At 43.4% G+C, this 22,383-nt stretch overlaps 1 protein-coding gene across 1 annotated transcript in view; it reads right to left on the reverse strand.

The window, feature by feature from the left end:
* Positions 1-5,260: 5,260 nt before the first annotated feature.
* The window catches only part of Arfgef3 (ARFGEF family member 3), a gene marked incomplete at its 5' end in the record, with an annotated part of 145,735 nt that continues 128,612 nt past the window's right edge, over positions 5,261-22,383 (reverse strand). The window contains 8 exon segments of the mRNA XM_013516654.1: positions 5,261-6,733; positions 7,146-8,367; positions 13,930-14,051; positions 15,371-15,502; positions 15,752-15,854; positions 16,641-16,755; positions 18,375-18,551; positions 20,898-21,026. Of these exon segments, the coding sequence (XP_013372108.1) occupies positions 6,542-6,733; positions 7,146-8,367; positions 13,930-14,051; positions 15,371-15,502; positions 15,752-15,854; positions 16,641-16,755; positions 18,375-18,551; positions 20,898-21,026 (2,192 nt within the window). The 3' untranslated portion in view covers positions 5,261-6,541.

Consider the following 22,383-nt stretch of genomic DNA (forward strand, 5'->3'; position numbering starts at 1 on the left):
TTTCTCCAGTTTTGTCTGCTGAGTGGGAAACCAATGTTTATCAGAAGCACTTCGAACAAGAAGCAGATGAAAGTACTGCAGAGGGAGCAAAACCAAGTATCTCGCACACAATCATGAGGTAGCCATGGATGACCCTTGGGGGCCGCCAGTACCGGGGCTTAGGCCACCCTCATTTTAAGAGAAAACCTAATATTTTACATGTTAGTTCATCTTTTTTTTTTTTTATTTTTGGTTTTTCTCTGGTACCAGGAACCGAACTCACGATCTTGCGCTTGCCAGGCAGGCGCTTTTGCCGCTGAGCTAAATCCCCAGCCCCTTACATGTTAGTTCAAAAGACTGGCTTTTATGTTCCACCCTCCCCTTTTTGGCACCAGTTGGTAAAACACTTTGAAAATAAACTATTCCTAGAGATTGAGTTTTTAAATTTAATCTTAGAATCAGTTATTAAAAGAAATCTGTCATTTAAAAGGATTATGGGACATATGAGAAGGAAAAAATATCTTCAATTATTTCCATTCATAGAGGCATAGACTTGAAGCCTTGATACCACTAATACTCTAATAGGCTGATATTCTGATCCACTAATTCTAGTGCCTGTAATTATTACATTCTATTTACACAATAGTCTAGGTGAATTTAAATGAGTTCAAGGTATTTATTAAGCAGAAATCTTTAGAGAATCTTTATTGAATCAATAAAAATTATGTGTAATTAATACAATTTATAAATACGTGATGATTTTAAGAAACTTTTTCTCTCGAATCAACTGTGGGTCCTTATTTTGTAATGGAAAAAGAATTTCTAAAGCTAATTAATTGAATAAAGAGTTAAAAGATAAACTAAGGCCCCATCTATACTTGAGTTAACATGATCTCATTATTTTCCAGAAGCACACTGATCCACTTTTGTATTTTTCCCATCATTTGAAAGATGAGATAATAAACAGTCTCTACTGTGCATCTATGTGTACAAATTTACCAAAAAGTCAAAACAGGCATATCTACTACTCAAAAGGGAGTTAGTTCATTTTGCAAATTTCCATGAGGCCATTGGGTAGACTCTTTACAGATGTGTGAAACTGAGACACTAACACACACCAGTTGAATGACAGATGAAGGAATGGGGAGTGGTGTCATACCGTCTTGAAATGCTGATATTTCAATGACCAGTGTGAGGTGAGAACCAGCTGGCAAGCGAGCAACTACTGAAACACCTCTATAAGCCAGGAGCCAGGGTGAAATGGAACCAACACGGGAAGGGTCTCAGTAAAAATTGTATGGAAAGAAATGCAAACACTACATACTTAAATTTAAAGTCACCTTCAGTACAAGTCAAAGGGTCAACATGATACAAACGGTCATTCATAGAATCAATGTTTCTAAATACAAAGACAAGAAGCTTAGACGTACGCCACTGTTCCATAGAACTTATACATTCATTGTCTTCTAGCATGTAAAAACCCATGGTTGGTATAATAAAACTGGACACTGGGAAGAATGCACAGGAATGTTGCAGGCAATCCAATCCCAAACTGTCTGCCCAAGGGCAAGTTCAGTTTTTCTCTAGTGCCTGAGAAGTCAGGCTGATCTTAAAGGTAGAAGCTGGACATTTTTCAAAGGCAGTGGTTCTCAAAGACTGATTTCCACAGCAGCAGCACTGGCCTCATCGGAAAACTTGTTAAAAATGCAAATTTCCGGGTCTATAAAAGCAGAAACACTGGGCATGAACCCAGCAGTCTTTGTTTTGGTATGCCCAACCTCAGGTGATTTTTATAGGTGCTAAAGTTTGAGAACACACTGTTTTAAGACCAAAGAAACTAGACAACCACTGGCTAAACTGACAGGACAAGAACTAGCAGTGCAATTGATTTTTGTGGTTGAGAGAAAGACGGGGGGACCCACCAGGAGTTGAGTGACTTTTGTCACCAAGACAGTCAGCCAGTCCCCAGAAACTTCGCATTATTATACAAAGATCTAGGGAAAAGGTTTTCAGGGTGCTAGGGGCATGATGTAGTGGTTTGTCTTCAATTCATAAGTAGTGCTATTGTTTGTAAGCATCTTGAGCAATATTCTCAAATGAATTTCTTCTAGACAATCTTGGGATGATTTTTGTCTTCCCTAAATTAATATTCTTGTTTTGGAAATTTAAATGGTATTCTATTCCAAAATCTTAATGAGGTCATTAGTTACATCTACATTAAGCACAAACACTATACTATGGCCAGAGGGAGGAGCTCTCCCAAACAAATGTATTTTTTTAGATTCCTCCACTAGTGAATAAAGAGATGGTATAATTATAAATCTTTTTTTTTTTTCTTTTTGCAGTAAAGGGGATTGAATCCAGGGCTTGATGCATGTTAGACAAGTGTGTATCACTGAGCTACATTCCCAGTGCACAAGTCAAGCTTTTAACCAACATTATAAATCTTACCCAATATCAAGATCATCCTTTCAATAAAAAGTGCTGAAAAACATTCTTTTGCTTCTCTAAGGCCACATTAGATCTTGCTGGGTTCACCTCAGGGGTACCCAAGCACATGTAAGGTTAGTCCTCAGGTCACTGCAGGACTCTGGAGTTTGTTTCCTTGTCTGTAGAGCCTGTGGAAATGTTGCAGTATTATGGCACATGGTTGCTATGGATATTGTCCTGATGCCCTCAGTACCTGGATCTTTAAACAATCTTGGCCACCTCGTTGCTTCCTCTTCACAGAATGTGCATTTTGAAAAACATGATTATTTATATTGCGTATTTCCAAACTTTGATGATGACCTACAAATTTAGCACTTCCCAGAGAAGCAAGTAAAGAGGCACTGTTGGCTACAGGGCACTTTATTCTGAGTTGACTCATGTTTTATTGGTGTTTGGAGAGGTTAACGAATTATGCATGCCATTCCAGACACAGATTGCCCTGTTTGTCTGTATTAATAGCTGGCCATGAATAGTAGTATTCTGTCACTGATTAATTTTCTAAAGTAACACTAAATGATTCCCTTACGGTTAAAGTTTAGCTTTTGATGTCCCTTATTTTCAAACACTGATAATGTATTTTATATAACCTTTCTATGCACAAACACATTTTTAATCTTATTTTTAAAAAGTTCATGTAACGTCTCAGACAGATCAAGCAAATATTATTTTCGCTGCCTACTTCCTTGAGAACCTCTTTCTCCCACATTTGTACTCTGCACTTAGACTGTGGGTTGGGAGTCTTGCCTTTGGTCTAGCAGCATTTCTTGTGCACCCAGCTTTGCCTTTTACTCATGATCTTGGGCAAATGTCTGAACCTCTGTGGGTTCTCATCTGAAAAAGTGAGGAACATTATAGTTGTTTCCCAAAGTCACTATCAAAATGAAATATGATATAGGTGAAGATCCATTCAGGGACATGCTATTCGTCTCGGCTTGCTGTTAACAGTTCTAAACAAAGGTCTTCATTCTGCTTTGATGGGAATGACCTTGGTGGCTTTTCCTTCCCGAAGAAGTGTTCCTCTCTGTAAGCGGAACAGTGGGGGACTGGGAGGCCATGGATGTCTGTCATGTAGCTGCATTGCCTTCCTACAGTTAGGCAGCTTCTCTCCTCCACCGACGCTGTGTGCTCTTCTAAGAACAGTGAGTGTGGGAAGCCTGGTAACCATCACACCAGGACATCTCGGTCAAAGGTACTTTTGGATTAGATGAACATTGTTGGCACACTGGACTTAAAATATTTTAACCTCAGCTGTTATATATGTTAGCATCTGCCTAGGCCCTAAGTGGTTATCATTGAATAGCCTAAAATTGGGAACAGGTGTTCTAGTTCTGTGTCTCTGCTAAAACACAAGAAAGAGGACTTTGCGCCGAGATGCAGCTCCAGACTTTTTTTCTTTTAATTTGGGGGCAGGCCCTTGCTAAGTATTCGTGCTGGGCTCAAACTTGGGAGCCTCTAGCCTCGGCCTCCCAGCATGCTGGAATTACAGGCATGCAGTACTGTGCCTGGTTTTAAGTCCTACTCTTTAGAGACTCCTTTGCATCACGCAGTGTCCCTTCTGAAAATTGCAAATGCCCCTGGGAATTAATCAATAGTTGCTGTGACCTAGCTACTTTCCCAGTTGAAACTGGACGTGGCTTTGGGCGTCAGGTAGGCCTGGAGTTCAGAGTACGTTAGGCCTGGAGGTGGGCATAACAGCGCTGTGGAACTTGGAATGAGTGGGTTGTCAACAGGATGGGAAGGTACCCAAAACCTTTTCCAAAGCTGTAGGTTAGGACCTGGGTACACCTCCTCATCGTTTTATTCTTGGGGCCCATAACCAGAATAGAAACCCTGGTACAGAACAGGGTTTGGATGTATCATGGCGAAACTGATGTACATCAGCTCACCTTGGAGTCTGTGATAGAGAATCTTCGGGAGAATGACTTCTCATTTCTAAACAATTAACTGTCACACTTCTGGAACAGGAAACCTATACCCTGAGACTAGCTTCCTTTGAATTTGTGTCCTTTATGAAAGGCTGCTACATATAAGCATTTGTAGGTACTTTGCTTCTGTATTCTGGTTTGCTGACACCCTACCCATAAACTGTGGAGTGCCTGAGCTATAAAAAGAACAAAACAACCATGGTGTGCTCTTTTCATTAGAAAAAAAATAGTCTATCCAAAGTTTAGTTTCACAAAGTACACAAATTTAAAAGTTATAGATAAGAACACAGCTCTTTGCTATCGTAAGGATTCATTGTCTATTAAGAACAAATAGTTGATCTGTTTGTAAATGTGAATTACTGTCCAATGAGCAAAAACTGAAGGCAAAGAAAATGTTTTATGGATCAAGAAAAATTTCCTCTGGATTTGGTAGTGCTTTCCAGAAGCGTAGTGAAGAATAAGGTTTGCTTTTCTGGTCAACTTAGTAAGTCAGAGAACCTTGCCCTGCTCCAGCTCTGCTGATAGCTACTTAGTTCTCAAGGAGGGCTAAGTTTATGAATACTGTCACTGGATAAAGCTTGATCCATTTCAAAGCCTTACTTCAATACTGAGGAATCGATGTTTAATTTTTATTTTTAAAGGATGACATATGAATTCATTTTTAGGTGCTGGGAAATTACCATGTATGCTTTAGGAACTAACTCTACTTTCTAGAATATATATAAGTGGGCTTGCATGAGATGGCTCAATCATTATTATAATGTTAGAAATACAAAGTACATTATATAAGAACTAGGGGGGTAGCTCAGTGATAGACTGCGCGTTTAGCCTGAGTGAGGCCTTGGGTTCAGTCCCCAGCCTGGTATAAAAAAAGTGTGTGTATGTATGTCTGCATATACACACATACTGTAATAAAATAAAGGCTTCAAATTCATTTTCTAATAATACTTAGGGAAAGAAATATCTACTGAAAATATTGGTCCAAATAAAAGGACTTTAAACATAAAGAGACATATTTTAAATAGAAAAAATAATTTTCTAAAATTCATTGCGTCTCTTTGTCCTTTAGTCCTGTCTTCTTATGAGACTACAGCTTGTTTCTCACTTCATATTTGCTGCATCATGTTTCACGACGGTCCCCTCTCCCACCCCTTCCAGCTGTCTCCCTGCCCCACACTTCCTGCCCCTTCCCTGAGAAGTCTGCTCACTGGATGGAGGACTCTGAGTGCCTTTCCTCCAAGAATACTACTATAAAATGAGTTACATCTTAATATTTGGTTCTCTTAAAAACCGAGTGTTGTACCTTAGGTTCAGATAGTTGTGGGGCATAGAAATGTCTGTGCAACAAAGGACTAAGGCACCTTTTTTCTTTCCTTTCCTGTTGTCTCTGAACAATAGATGTGTCAGCCAGAACTATGGGATCCTTTGTGTTAAAGGCTGCCAAGCCAGACTTACAAGCTCGCTAGGAAAGAATTTCTTTCTTTAGAAACAGAGAAAGGCACGACAGTACCTTTTATGGGGGAAACTAGCAAATATTAACCTGAAAATCTTAACAATTTAGGAATAATGTTGAAATGTTCCGCAATATTTCACAGCAGAAATAATCTGTTGCTTGACTGTGGCGTTGAAAAATACCTTTTAGTAGCTGTTTTCTTCCCAGCCAAGCTGATAATCATACTATAAGCTTGCTTCTAACTAATAATGCCTGGTACTAGATATGAGTGTTTATACATCAGCTCGACTTACAAGCGCGTAGTTCTTTAGGAATTGCATTTACTTTTAAAATGATGACTCCAATGGATCTATGTAGTGTTTTCAAAGGAGTGGTCTTTGAAAATGATCCATCTGGGGACAACACTGCAAGCAAAAGCACTTGGAAATAAACTTCAAGAGTTAGAACTATATCAAAGAATGCAGAATCTTCTGTAATAATGTGCAAAATCAGAAGATCACTGGTGTCATCTGGATGTCACCTTGGTATCCAGGATGGCCCAAGGGGTATTCTTTACGGAATAGTTGGAAAGGCTTTCTTACCTTAGGGAATACTCTCTGAAACCTCTTACATAGAGGGGGATGCTCTCTGTTAGGTTGGCAGGCAGACTCTGACCCTGGCTCGCCTACATCCTTGGAAATGGAATTCGAGCCTGCTACACAATGATGTCATAGACACGGCCCACTCTGCCCAGCCATTCTCTCACGGCCTGGCGCACTCTGACGTCAGTCACGTGACAGGTCAGCTGGCTGATGCACGGGAACACGGCGGGCTGGAGGGCGATGAAGGTCTGGTCTGGGAGGATCTGGATCTGGTTGAGGACTGTTAGCACCATGTTGGTCCATGCCTAAGACAAAGGATTTAGGAGAATTACTGGCTGTCTCATGATTTCAGAGGGCAGTGTGAAACTGCAAATGAGTTTTCTCAGGCCTCAGCTATAATAAACTGGTTTTTAATAATTTTATGTGCCTATAACTAACTGTGGTTTAAACTTCACATACAGGATAGGCAGAGATCATACACATTGCAACACAGAAAAATGGTTTCTGAAGTGATCTGAGCCTAAGATTTTAGTTTCACACTAATGAGCAGGTATAAGCAGAGCCTCTGTTTGAGGCTCAGACAGCTTTCTCACTGAGAAGGTAGCCTGGCTGATCACCTCCCATGGTGTCTAGCAAACCTTAGCGTCTACGCATGCCCTGCAAGGGGTTCACCTCTGTACCTGGTACCCAGCCTCCCTCCTGCATCCTCAGAGGTACCTGGATCTGTGCTTCAGCGTCTCTCACGGAGACACTCAGGGAGCTCCCGGTGGAGCCGGAGCGCGGCCTCTTGTCCTGGCGCAGCAGCTCGGGGCCCGCGCTGAAGGAGTGCCGCATTTGCCCTTGGTCCATCAGGTGCTGGGGACGCTGAAGCAGCGGGGAGTCTGGCCCCCGGGGCCCCAGTGGCTCTCCCTTCTTCTCCACTTTGACCTCCTTGGGGAAGGTGGGCAGGTTGTGTTGCTGCTTCCTCTTTTTGTACTCGGTCATCAGCTTGGAAATGGTCTTGTCGGCCGCCATGGTGTAGATTTTGTTGCCAGCGTTCTCCCACCACTCTTTCTTCCGGCCGGCGTCCTTCCTCTCCACTTTGGGGCTGGGGGGCAGCATCAGCACATCCCCGCTGCCCACCCGCAGGCCCAGACACTCGCCCAGGTGCTCTCGGATCTGACTTCGGTCATCCTCGGAAGGCGTGTCTTTCCCAGAGAAGCCCCCAGTGGACGGGGTGGACGATTCGGACTGGAAGGAGGGCAGGATGAAGAACGGGTCGCTCTTGAGGACGGGCGGCTCCTCCACGCAGCTCTCCAGGTCCAGGTGCATCTGGATGTAGTTGTTGCACAGCTCCATGCACAGCTTGTGCAGCCGCTTCACGAGCCACACCCAGTCGGCATTGCTGACAGGCTGCGCGCTGAGCGAGGGCATCCGCGCCCTCCACTGCCTCTTCTCCTTGCCTCGCGGGGGACTCACCTGGGCCGTCTCCTCGAAGATGTCTTCATCCTCCGAAGAGCACTGCTGGGAAGAATCTGTGCTTCTTTCGTCGTCCTCAAAAAGGACCTTCTTCACTTGCTCAGCAGTGATGGCTTCCTGGTTGGTGAGCACAGCACACACCAGCGCGTGGAAGTAGATGTTAAAGCTCATGGCGGACTGGCGGTAGAGGTTGGCGGCGCCCCCGATGCCAGACACCTTCTTCAGCAGGCACTTCAGGCCCGGGCTGGTGTCAAACTCTCGGGCTGTCCTGTACGAGTCCAGCAGCAGGTCAAAGATGACCGCCAAGTTCTGCATGGAGATGTATCTGAGGAAGCCGGCCAGCTTGGCATCCGGCACCTGGACCGTCTTGTCCTCTCCAGGAGAGGGACCTTTAACAAACTCTTCCAGCAGGATGTCGTACAGGTTCTGGAGCAGCACCTGGTGCGACAACAGGCTCACCACGATTTCCCTGAAAGAGACGCTTCCAACCAAAAGAAAAGCGTTGATTAGTAGCCTTCTGCCACCTTGATCATTTCACAGTGATGCAGACCTTATCCATTTCAGAACAGCTGCAAACTTGCAACCCAAACGGTCTATATTCTCAGTGTCTTTCTTTTGGAAAAAAAAAAAAAAAGGCAAACTTCCATTTTAATCATACTTAGCAGAATTCCAGCACTTTTTAAAATCCAGGTGCTCTGGAAGCTAATTTATACTACTCAATTAACAATTATCACCAAACCTTAGAAAAATAAGCTCTATAAAAAATTTAAAAATAGGTACTTTTTTGTGTGATGCGGCACATTTTGTTTTCTTTCCTAGTTATGAGTAATAAAAGATGGAGAGTAAGAAATTCTGAGCGCTCTCAGTTTTAATTCTGAGAGCCTTTTCCCATCACTCAAAGTGCTTTGAAGTTGTGTTAGAGGCTGGTGTTGGTAGCAAACCAGCTTTCCAGGATTAAAGATGAATGCTTTAGGTATATTGATGTGAAAACTGAACATCTGGCAGGCTGTATAAGAGAAGAGAATCAAACCTGTGATGTTTTAATGCTGGAGGTTTTAGGGCGCTAACATTGCCAAGGGAGGAAATAAATTGACAGTGTAAACTACAGCCTTCTGAAAACACAGGGGAAAATGCAGCACTTACACGCAAACTTCCTGTCTGCAGACGTGGCCACAGGACTCCTCGGATGGCCACTGAGTCTCCCTGGGATGCCCTTTGGGTCAGCTATGTGGGAAGGGGAGTGGGACAGGGACAATCACCCCAGGACATCAGGCCTGGGCACCTGGCTGAGGAACATGCCCAAGTCACCCATGACAACTTCCTGCTGTGTTACCAAGCAGGACCCCACTGAGGTTGGGTAGCTTCAGATACTACTTGGTGATTCAGCCCCTTTGGTTTGGTTGGTTCTTGTACTAAGATGACAATTTCAGTTCCAGATGTTACATTTTCCAAACATCTTAGTTCAACCAGCGTGATTTGGGGTTTGTGGTTGCATGTTCTTTTCACTGCTTAGAATTTTGTAAAAATAGCTTATGTCATTATACTGCCAAGGAATTCCTGTATCTGGATAATTATAAAATTATGGCAACTCTTATTAAGATTCACTTAAAAAGCCCAACTGTTATGTTAACAACTTTTTGCTTCATAAAAATTTTTAAATTCAAGGTCATAGTAAGATAAGAATAATTGGTAGAAAAAGTACTTTTGTAATAATATCTACCATTTAATTAAATATTTGCCATGTGCTACACATCATGCTTTCTTTTTTTGGTATTGGGAATTGAACTCACAACCTCACGCTTGCCAGGCAGGCCCTGTGCCGCTGAGCTATATCCCCGGCTCTGAAAAAGTACTTTTTACTTAACAAAATCCTTCCGTAAAACTAAATGCCGACCTGCCCTCTATACAGCTGTCACTGAGGGAAAGCGCGTTACTCTCAACAAAGATGAGTAATAAAGGGCTATCATTCAAAACCAGTAGCCTTTAAAATATAAATCACTTAAGTAACTTTTGTGGTAAACAAACAAATTGTGTGTGTGTGTGTGTGCGTGTGTAACATTACTATTTTAATTATTTTTAAGTGTACAATTCAAGTGATTTTAAGCGCAATGTTGTATCACCATTGCCACTATTTCTAGAACTTGCTATCACCCCAACAGAAACTCAGCACCTGCCGAACAAGCACTCATTACTTTTTCTTCCCTTCAGCTCCTACTTAAGCAACTTTTGATAAGTTACATAGGCATTAGCAGCAGGGCTTGGGGGCATGTGCCTGTAATCCTAGCACACTGGGGGGCTGACACGGGACAACTGCAAGTTCAAGATCAGCCTGGGCAACTTAGTGAGATCCTACTCAAGATAAAAAATAGGCAAGGAATGGAGCTCAGTGCAAAGGCCCTGGGCCCAATCCTTAGTACCACAAAATAAACAAACATACTTAAGGCATTAGGAAACCAGTATATGCATTCTTCCAAAAGCTACCAACTTGGTTTCTTTTTGTTTTGAGACAGGGTCTCACTATGCAGTTCAAACTGGTCTTGAGCTCACTTTGTAGCACAGGCTGGTCTCGAACTCGCAACGATCCTCCTGCCTCAGCCTCCCGAGTGCTGGGATTACAGGCGTGCACCACCACGCCTGGCCCGACTTGGGTTCATGCTTCAAGTCCGTAACGACAGAGCCCTACGAAGGAACCCCTCACCGATCACACAGTCTGTTCCCCTGCCCGTCATCCACCACACACAGAGGTCTTTGTGGCCAGGGCAGGAACCAGCTCATCTTCTTGTCCTAAGCGCTCCAGGAAATGTCGAGGAAGTCTCTACAACAAACCAACCAACAGCAGCACACCTGTGCTGGTGTAGGCTGTCCAGACAGGCCACGACCAAGAGGAAATGCTCGCCCTGAGGAATGGCTCTGATGTTCTGGACCCCAAAGTAGGAAGCACAGCGAGAGGGTGGGGTTATTGGCCTTCTGAAAGGAGCAAGCCCTCAGCCCACCGGGTATGTTTCTTTTTCTGAGAAGTGTAAAGTCCCTTTCCAGCTAGCACCCAAAGCGAGCTGTATCTGAGATGTGGGGTGTCTTTCTGAGGATCAACTGTGCAGGTGAATTAGGACAGAAAATCTCATTTACTTTACTTAGGCCCAGCTAATGATGCAGCAACCAGAAAACAAAGGGAGAGAGGAAGCAGTACTGAAGAGATCAAAATTTCAGAAAGGTATGGGAAAAGTGAAATGATCAGGCACGCAATCATCAATTATCTATGCTGACAGCAGAGAGAAAGTCAAACAAAATAAAAAAATGTTCCAATTCATTGTTCTCAAGTATTTCAATATGTTTTTTTTTTTGGTTTTTCTCCGGTACCGGGAACCGAATTCACGACCTTGCGCTTGCCAGGCAGGCGCTTTTGCCGCTGAGCTAAATCCCCAGCCCCTGAGCTAAATCCCCAGCCCCATGTTTTTCAATTTATTGTATCCAAGTTTCAACCTTCTCAGAATACTTCCCAGAAGGGAACTGTAAACTATACCCTTGCTTCGGATGCACAGTGCAGCACCAAGCCGGCCTTTGATTGCATATTTGAAAGTTAATTGCATAGCAAGTAGTTAACTTCAAACATGCGAACGTAGGTATGGAGACAAACAGATCCACAGTTTAAAGGATATCTTACAGATGTAATTCAGATAGCGTGGGGCTATCAGTGTCAAGATTCAGTCTTTTCCCCATGGGAAGTTTTAACATAGATCTTTGGTTCACTTGACCAGCATACAACAAACTTAAAAAACTGTCTCTGTTAATGAGAGTCTGGCTGAGCATGCTTATAGAATGTTCTGGAATGTCTTTTGGCCCAGTGGCCAGTGGGACTGGCTAAGAATTTTAATGCAGTTTCCTGTTTTACCTAACTACAGTAAGTAAATGCCTATTAAAAGTGCTAAGTTTATGATACAGGTTGATGTGTTTTAAAATCTTAAACGTTAAAAAACATATTTTAAACCCTACGAATATCAGGTTATTCTGTTTTTCCTATGGTTTATTTAGACAATGAATTCAGCAGGTTTGGGGTTAGGTCAGCAGCACGACACTTGTCTAATATGCATTGAGACCTTGTTTTTATTGAGTTTAGTCTATTATTATTATTATTATTCCGCTTTTTGCTTTTACTTTGAAAATACTTCAACAAGAACTGGCTAAATAAAAATCAGAAGTATATAAAAAAAAAAAGAACAAGAGGTAGAACAAAAAGTTTGGCATGGGGGCATATACCTGTAATCCCAGTACTCGGGAGGCTGAGGCAGGAGGATTGCAAGCTTCAGCCCAGCCTGGGCAACTTAGTAAAACCTCAAAATAAAAAATTAAAAAGAGGTAGAAAAAGAACTGAAATTCCAAACAGATCAGTGTTTAAAGATGTGAAACGATTGTACAGACTTTAGTTTGTAAAATAGATTAAAAGTGACCAACACTTAAAAACTATGTGTATTACATATTTAGCTGAGGGAATCAGGGCCTGGAACAGCACATGACATACTGGTAAAGTTCACTTTTGGAAACTGTGTGACAGGTTCATAGATATTTTAGTTTCTATTCAAGCTTCATGACCTTTGAATATTCCACATATTCTCTTGTATGTATCAAACTTGACTTAAGAAAATTATATGTGCTGTTGAAACGAGCCCTTGACTAAAAGAATTACTACCTGACAATTTCACTCAACTGGTGGTTATTAATCAGATTGCTCGCCAAACCAGATAACTGTTGGCTAAATCACCCAGGGCCTATGAAATAACAACTTTCTTAGCTCATACTGCTGTACAAAATACTAAAGATTGGGTGGCTTATGTGATTGTTCATAGTTCTGGAGGCTGGCATGGTTGGATTTCATTGGCCGATTTCTTACTGTGTCCTCTCAGGGCAAAAAGCGGGCAGGGGACTCTCGGTCTCTTCATGGCACTAATCCCATTCTTGAGGGCTCCACTCTCATGACCTACGTTCCTCACAGAGGCTCCACACCTCCTGTTACCGGCACATCAGAGGTTATGGTTAGGACAGTGACCTTATCACTACTGAAGCGTCAGCACTACTGCTAGTGTTCCAGAAGTTTATGATGGGGGACTCCAGCCAGTCACCACTTATTACCCCCACTCTAGGAGCAGTACTTTTTAGGCAAGGTGATAGTACAGGGAGTCCCTGACTTACAAACATGTGAGTTGCGAACTTTCATAGGCATATTGTGTAAGATGCACTTTGTTGGTTTACTAATGAATCCAACTTATGGACAATTCTTCTGGAATGGAACTTGTTCGTAAATCTGGGACTTGCTGTATTTAAAAAAAAACAGTTTATTGTGGCCAGGCACAAATATTTTTGCCTCTTGACAACTGTATAACTAATGAAAAAGGTAGTATTTCTCACTGAAATCATCTAATCTGTGCCATATGTATGATGTTATGGGCTGTGTCATCTCCAAATTCATACACTGAAATTCTAAACACTACGCCCTCACACTGTATTTTTTTTTTTTTTGAGACAGGGTCTTGCTATGTAGTCCAGGCTGGCTTTGAACTCACTATGTACCCCAGGCTGGCCTCGAACTCATGGTGATCCTCCTGCCTCAGCCTCTTTGAGTGCTGAGATTATAGGCTCACTGGAAAAACAGTTTTTAAGGAGGTAATTCAGTCAAAATAAGGCCATTAGCGTGAGTCCCAGTCTAGTAGGAAATTTGGACCCAGAAACATACAAAGGAATGGCCATGTGAGGACACAGAACAGATGGCCATCAACACGCCAAAAGGGAACCACAGAGGAATCCCCACTCACTCCTCCTGGCTTCAGAACGGTGAGGAAACACATTTCTGCTAAGTCCCCACAGTGTGCGTCAGCTGCGGCAGCTCAAACACCTGGGTAAATACAGGTGAAAGGCAGGAAATTTGGTGGAAAGGTTCACCATGTCTATGAGAACCTTAATGACTCCACAGACGTTTCTGGTACTCCTGGCCAACGCTCAGATGAAAACCTGAGGGAGCTGGGAATGAATGAACTTCGTCAGCACCGCTCACCTTTTCTTGGTGTGTCCGTTCGGTTTCTCATCCGGGGGCAGCTCGATGATGAGCTGGCAGGACTGAGCATGATCAAAGTTGTTTGGAGTCTTTGGGGAGCACTGGGTGTCCAACATGAATACCTGTGGGGGTGACAGAGGCACAGCTCAGGGTGCCGCGTCATCTCCTGACTCCGCTGGGATTGGCTTGCTCTCTCACCCCTCTCCTCGCCTATACAGTGAGGATGGAAATGGTTTCCCACCGCCTGTGTTTGTTGAAATAAATTGTTAAACGTGTACAACATATGCAAACATTAGGACTGAGTACACAAGTGTTGGCTGTTGACACTAACACGAATAACACTGCTACTCCTACCACGTGGCAATCCATTATATTCCACATACGAGCGTTGACATTCAGTATTAATTAAGAGCAAATACAAAGGAGCTCTGTTTGTAATAGATCATCTCTGTTTGGCCTCATCGTCTACCCAGTGCTGGAAGGAGAAGTTAATCAGGGCTCTCTTGTCAGCACTCTGGATATGGCTATTCCACTAGACAATGGTGGAAGTAACTAAAAAAATAGCAACCAAGCGATGTCATTTCTTGTGATTTAAAATACCCCTAGAAATAGCAGACTACTGCAGGGACAGGAGGCTCCATAGGGAAAGGATAGGATGAAGGCGTCATTCAGCTTTATTAAAAATTAGCAAAGATTCCTTCAAAGGCAACTTCTACCTCTACAACTAGCTTGCAATTAGAAAGAAGAAGAGATCTGGCCGTGGAAGGTCTCAGGTAGCACATTTAAGGTAAGACTTGTACACTTCCCCTTTAATTTTTAAGCTACCTTTCCATAAGGGACCCCCATCCACCTCAAAAGAGCAGGGAAGGGTCACGCGGTCAGAAGGAATCCAAGGTGAGGACCACAGATCCAGGGAGTCTACACAGTGACTTGCCGGGCTGCTTAGCACTTGTGTCTTCTATCCAGCTGTGTTCCACTGTCCAAATAAGCTGGGCCCCCAGCCCATGGGTATCTCACTTTTCGATACTCCCTACCTCTCCAGAGTAGCTGCCTGTCACCCCCACCCCTACTCCCTTCCTTTGTGACGCTGGGTTTAGGACCGTCGGGAGGTGCGTTTTTCCGGCAGAGCAGTGGCTTGCCGTCCACCCTTGGATGTTACACTCCTTTTAAGAAAATCTCTTCTTTCCAAATCTTTTGAGAATTAGCAGGTTATTCTAGAATGAGTACAGAAGGAAGGTCTGGGACTGAGAAACACAGAGAAGTACTGAGAAGTGGGATGATTCGTGGTTCCTCTTCTCCAGTGACAGTCTATTTTAGAAGAGTGTTGCAGTGACTTCGCACATCTTGCCGGGTGGCTGAAGGGCAGCTCAGCACCTGCAGAAGGGACTCCCAGCGTGCACCTCGAGCTGCTGGAGCCCCACCCCCAGAGCACAGCCCTTACCTGCTGGGCCATGGCTCTGATGCGCCAGTACTCGGCCTCGGCACTCGGGGAGGAGGATGGGGCCGCCACCCGCACCTGGCAGCCTTCCCCGCTGAAGCTCTCCGTGCCGCTGTGGAAGCAGCCCAGCAAGTCCTAGGGAGAAACAGCAGCGCTGCTCACTGGATGCATGCTAATTCACGGTGCCAGGCCAGGGTGGGATCTGGCACTGTCACTACGCATGGGGCAAAAATACTGACCCAGCAACTTCTTTCTCATCCCCTGTGAGATTTCAAGTGTGACGGCCCACTGTGAGGAGGCAAGCAGAGTCCAGTGCCCCACCTGACGAGCACCAAGGCCCAAGAAGAAGAGCTGTGCGCGGGCTCTCTGCCCCCAGCAACCTACCTTCACTGGCTTGAGGGTGGCGGAGAAGGCTTCCTGCAGGGCACAGCAGGCGAGCCGCCACATTTCCTCCGTGAACACCGGGCCCGCCGTCACCAGCACGTACCTGCCGAGAGAAAGAAGTCTCCAGTCCACTCGTTCTGGTGCCACAAAATTCAGGACCTTGTGGACTAGTGCACAGCCACAATCTGTGGCTTCCTTAGGTGTCTTCCTGTCCCTGCTTAGCATTGTGTCTTCTCTCCAGGTGCGTCCCACTGTCCAGATACTGTTTCATGCGGAAATAGCAATGGGGCCCCATTACAAATAGGCCAACGTGCAGATTTAGACTGGAACGTGTGACTGTGTATGTTCTGCACCGATTTCTCCATTCTAGCCCCATCCCCGCCCCTGCTTCTCCAAATAATGTGCACACACAAAACAGAGCTCCTCTTACTGTCATTTGCCACGCTTGTCCCCATGCATTTGCTCATTTTGTTCTATGTGCGAAGTCCCCACCTACTGAGGGCCTGCTCACCTTGGAGGACCTCCCGAAGTGTCACTCCTACTGCAGCAAGTCCCACTGACTGCCCCACCCCACACTCCCGTCCTTTCCAGCACCTATCAGTCCTTCTTCACCACCGCCATGTTTACGCGACCCTCTCGCTCTTACATCGTTTTGTGTTGGGTTCTTAGTTTACAGCACGTTCTATGCCCTGGAGTACTGTGTAAAATGCCTCATGGAATAAATATTGGCTGACTGGACACTGAAATGAAGACTTTTTAGCACACCGTCACTTTTACTTATAAAAAGCAAGCCAACAGGTGGACTGCTATCACAAAGGATAATTCGATTTCCTTGGTTTTTATAAGAAAATGTTCGACTTTGTGGAAAGCCAGGGAACTTTTTCCTCACCTAATGCAGGAACAGCCCACTCTGGAGATGGTCTCTGTGGGTTTGGCCACACAGGCCACCAGCAACTCGAAGAGGTCCTTCAGCATGGTGTTGATCATGCTCTCGTACCTGATGTCTAGAAGAGGCAAACACAGCGTTTCACTTAGCCCTGGTATGAAGGAAAAGGTGGAAATGGCCCTCTATAGCAAAAGGCGAAAGTCTGACAAAAGTGCATAAATATCTGGGAAAAAATAGAATATTGAGGAAAATTATAACACCCTCAAAGCCTCCAGGGAAACATTTGTTGGATTTGAACCCAACTGGAGCTGTTTCAACCTTATCTACGTACAGCAGGTCGAAACATCTGCCTTCTGTATGTTGATGTACATCTTTTCAAAGTTTAGTATATAATTCATCTACTCAAAATGGAGCACATGATACAGCCTGAATGTTAGTAAAAAAATTTAAGTTCTTAAAAACAGAAAAATTAAAACATACTTCCCTTCCAACTGATAGCCAAATTAAATCAAATGAAATGTCCTTGGAAAATAAAACAAAATCTCTAGTTGGTCCTACCACTTCTTCACGCCTGTCAGTCTGGTTTCTGACTGACAGAAACGAGGCTCCCAGAAAGTGCATTCCATTTTCTTAGTTTAAGGACTGCAGCTGCATTCTTTCCCCAGGTCCTTGTGATGCCAATTTTCAAGAGAACCCTCCAGAGTCCTTTGCTGTGTGAAGCAATGACCTGGTCGGGAACATCCACCTCTAGAGCTTGTCTCCCCCGCCTGTGGAGAAACCTACTTATTCCTTTCTCCATTAGTGGTCTTGTTTCACAGGGCAAATCTGTCTTTACTACACTTAATAGAGGGACAGCTCTTTATCTTTGCTTTGCGACTTGCCCTCCCAGTCAGTGTTCTTAGTTTTTCTGTTGTCTCCGGCAAGGGACCTCTTCCTCTACCGTATGTCTTTCTCTTTTATGTACAACTTCTGTGGCTAGCTGTGATGTTTTTCCTGCTCCAAGCTTCCAGATTCTCCTGGTGGAGGTCATGACTAAGAATCTGCATTCCACAAATAGAAATCCACTGGTACCAAAACAGACCCATTTTCCCTCCCCTCTGTCCTTCTCCAAGTGCTGATTTGAACAGATTCCCCACCCCCACACTTCCACATCTTTTTCAAAGTGTCACAGGTCTTAGAACCTTCTCTTTCTCTCTTTTTTTGGTACCAGGAATTGAACTCAGGACCTTGCGCTTGCCAGGCAGGCGCTGCGCCGCTGAGCTATCTCCCTGGCCCAGAACTTTCTCTTCATCCTCAACCTATTAAGCAACTTCATGCCTATAGCTAAGCCTTTTCTAAATCACTGCCTCCCTCATTTAAACTCCCCAGATGAAGCAGGACTGCAGAACACACCACTTCCCTGCTCCATAGCTAAAGCAATATTTATTCTTTTTTTAAATTTACTATGTACTTGATCTTGACTTTCCCTCTCTTAATGGATATCTGTGCTAGACCTGCTTATTAGGAATTTATTTTCAACTACATGTATAGAGTATTCTGATAATTTTGTAGTGGGCACATGAGCACCAGTTTTCCCTTTGATAATATATTACTAGGTAGCCGGCACTGGCTATGTAATTCTGTTTCAGTAATTCCCAGACAGGGGTTTTTGCATTAGGTATTCTTCAAGCAATTTTAGCCAACAACGCTGCCTGTGACAGCAAAGCCCAGAGTGACTGGCTCCGGCCCGGCAGCTACCCGAGTGCAGAAAGCTCTGGATATGTTCCACCACCAGCTCGCACGACAGCCCGATGGCGTGCTTGAAGTTAGCAGAGGCCACGTCCCAGTAGGAATGGTCTTTATGGCTACGGCGCAGCCACAGGGACATCACAGGAAGGAGAAGGTGGACGACTGCATACATTCCAAACCCTGGTCCTGAAAAAGAAAGGTCAAGGTCGGAACTGTGATTTCGAGAAGGATGCTCTTGGCCATGGTGTGGCATCATGGATCCCTTCCGAAAGATATCCTCACTCCCTCAGAAGGTTCAGGGAAAGAATCCGCCAGTGGTCAGGGAGTGTTGATGGCATTTTTCTTTATTGTTTCTGCATGATTTTAGTTAAGCAAGTGATATATGAACACACTTTTACAAAAAAATCAAGGATTGATAAACCTAAAATATCACTCGATCAACTCCCAGGCCTTAGCTGTAAAAGCACAGATACACATATGTATATAAGAAAATGCCCTTTGAAAAATGACATTTAACTGTAATATAAAAAATATACAAATCAATCAATCAACAGATGGGGTGTTGTGTTGCTTAGATTTGCCCTGAACTTCTGGGCTAAAACAGTCCTGCCTGAGCCTTCCAGGTAGCTGGGTCTAGAAGTGCATATAATCACACTGGCTTCCAGTTTTTAAAGCTATTTTTATTGAAATGGGATAATACAAACCTGGTTTTGCATATTGCTCAGCAAATTTAGATATTCCTTTTTTACTTTAAAGAGAATAAAAAATAAGAAAAAACAATAAAATGATTCAGAATTTGAAAACAAGATGATAGGAAATTAACAATGGTTGTTATATTGCATATTGTTATCTTCAAAGTAGCTGTTCACATTACCAGGTATAGGTGTGCCGAATTGATCAAACACTGAGCATTAACTCTTCCTTTCAATAAACCAACAGAAGTACTTTTATTTCCATTGTATGTGTGTGCAGTAATTTACTTATCCATCCCCTTACCGATGGACATTTAAGGTATTTAATGTTTTGCTTGTAGATGATGCTATAAAGACAATATTTGTACTTCCCTATAGGAGTGTTGATAGAGTATTAAAATTCTTACTTTAAGAACAAGTATAATTTTTATAATAAACATATACATTACATGAGAATATAAAACAGGAAAACCCTAACCCACAGATATAATCACATTTTGATATATTTCTTTTTAGTAGTTTTTGAATGGGTATGAGTATATGTATTTTTAAATGTATAAAATTTCAGTTATATAGTTGATATTATACTCTACTGTATATAAACTTTTGTTTTGTTTGTTTCTTTGTTTGTTTCCGGTACTGGGAATTGAACTCACGATCTTGAGCTTGCCAGGCAGGCGCTGTGCTGCTGAACTAAATACCCAGCCCTCTGTATACAAACTTTAACTCTTTTATATATATTGTATATAAACTTTACTATAATGCCTTACAAGCAACTGTTATCAAATACTATTCATAAACATTAATTTAATGCCTGAAAAATATTTATATTCTTTACCATAGTTTACTTAACTGCTTCCCATTTGAGGTGTCCTTAATTTTTTTAAAGTATTTGGGATGTTTCAACAAACACCTATACATTTTTTTATTCATTACTGTTAATTCATAATGATAGATTACTAGGAGACTTATTAGTTAAATGCTCTTCACACAGATTTAGTGCAAGGAGGCAGATTTAGAAATAGTGGCACATAATTCTATAAAATACTTTTTCTTCAGTGGGAGGCTTCCAACTTTCTAACATGTAAGAGTAGCTACAGTATTTTTTTCTGAAATAATTCCAGTACAAACTTCACTGTGGATTGTAAGACAGTATCAATTTACCCTAATGATGGACATAGACTCCTCCTTCTCCCTGTGGGACTAACTAGTGGTTTCCTTCAGCATTCAGATTGGTAGTAAAAACTACCATTTCTATAAAAAGTTTCACTGACCTTGGAAAAATTGGGATGAAGAAATATGTATGCCAAACTTGATTAACTCGCTGTACTAGGTAAGTACTACATTTTTTTTCCAATTCTAATCTTCCTTGACCTTTATACAAATGAGAGGCCCTGTCATGAGCCTGTGAGTGGTTTGTCTGGGTCAAGCGTAGACCTGGTAAGCCCTGCTGACAGCCTTCCACCCACACCACACCCTGGAAGATCAGGCCAAGGAGAACTGTGACCATGGAACATGGCAGAGCCAGCTGGTGTGTACAGACAGGGACAGATGGGTCCAGCTTCAGCCTGGCTCATGTCGGGTGCCAGGACTGCCCAGCTACCTGACCAGCAACCTCTATATATGCATTGGTAAGGAGAAATAGAAACAATGTCGGCACACGTCACAAATATTGCTCCTTCATGGCCAAGCAACAAATACTGCTCGAGCATCTCTGATGCGTGCAGCTTTGAATTAAGTCCTGGAAACAGTGAAAACAGGTGGACACCCCCAAGAATACTCTCCTGTGAACAAGGTTTATGTATGACTCCCCCCGCAAATCAGACACAGAAACACTTACCAGGTGTTTTGGTAACGTCTCTCAACAGCTCAAAGAGTAAATCCAAGGTTGGCGGCTGGTGTTGACGTGGACAATTGGACACAGCTGCTGTGAGCTGCTCCAATAGGGTGATCCAGACTTCTATCAGACCTGGAGACCACAAAGCAGACCTGTGTGCGACCCAGTCAAACATTGTGAAGAATCTTTGCAACACTCAATTAGACGCTGTGCAGATACTGCCACACGTTACCCAGACTGCATCATCGCACCGGCGTTAGTCCTGGGGCCTACGTGTGGCCTGAGTATGACTGCTGTGTTCTAGTAGAGCGACAGGGAAATACCTGCTCCAAGTCCTTACTCCTTTTAATAACAAGGTGATGTTCTGGGTAAGCTCTCTCTTGAAATGAGTGTCAGATGTCTTGAGAGTTAATGATGGAACATGCTTTTAGTTCCATCACTTTAGTCTTTTTTAAAAATGATTTTATTGTAGTAAAATCTGTATATATACATATATATAGAACAAAAAAGCCATTTTAGCCATTTTTATGTACAATTGCATGACATTAATTACATGTATATTGTTGCTCAACCCTCACTATTATTTCTAAAACTTTTTCACCGCCTGATCCACAAACTCTGTGACCACTGAGCCACAGCTCCCCGTTCTCCTCTCACTCTAGCCCTGGGGGACCTCAAATCTATGTGCATTATTTGTAATTCCAGGTATGGTAAGAGTATTGGGATTATGTCTGTTATTGAAGGAGCCAGAGACATGCCATCTCAAAATGCGCCAAATTGGTGTCTGGGCATGTCGAGCTCGAATCACTCCAGGGACTGTAATTTCAGATGGGAGCACCTGGCCTGTCTTTCCTACACGCAGCCCCACAGAGATTGTTCTCTCCTTCATCTATGAAGGCAGGAAAAGAGCTGTCATCCAGAGGCTGGCGACAGGGACTACAATGAGCCTGAATAAACCAACTTGAAGTAACCTTTACCTCCCACTAGTGTCTACACCACCTCCACCCCTCTCTTAGCAATAGCCCTGGAGCTAACTGCCTACCCTAGCCAGAGCTCCATTTGTCCTGTCACGCCTTCATGAATTTGTTATGTGTTGTCTGAGATGTGTGAAAGCCTCAAGCTGTGGTCATTTCTTCAGGTTTCACTCGTGTGAAGATTCTCATGTGCGTATGAAAGTAATAAAACTTTTATGCTCCTCCCTTCCTTCCTCCCTTCCTTCCTCCCTTCTTCCCTCCCTCCCTCCCTTCCTTCCTCCCTTCCTTCTTCCCTTCCTTCCTCCCTTCCTTCCTCCCTCCCTCCCTTCCTTCCTTCATTCCTTTCTTCCTCCCTTTCTTCCTCCCTTGCTCCCTTCCTTCCTTCCTGGAGAATGAACCCAAGGCCTTCACACTGTTACATCCCCAGCCTCATCCCCGCTTTTTGTTTCTTTGACAGTGTATTGTTGAGTCACTAAATTACCCAGGTTTGGCTCAAACTTGAAATTCCTGCCTCA

This window comes from Chinchilla lanigera, unplaced genomic scaffold, assembly GCF_000276665.1.
Source record: "Chinchilla lanigera isolate Chin_1 unplaced genomic scaffold, ChiLan1.0 scaffold00035, whole genome shotgun sequence".
NCBI lineage: Eukaryota > Metazoa > Chordata > Mammalia > Rodentia > Chinchillidae > Chinchilla > Chinchilla lanigera.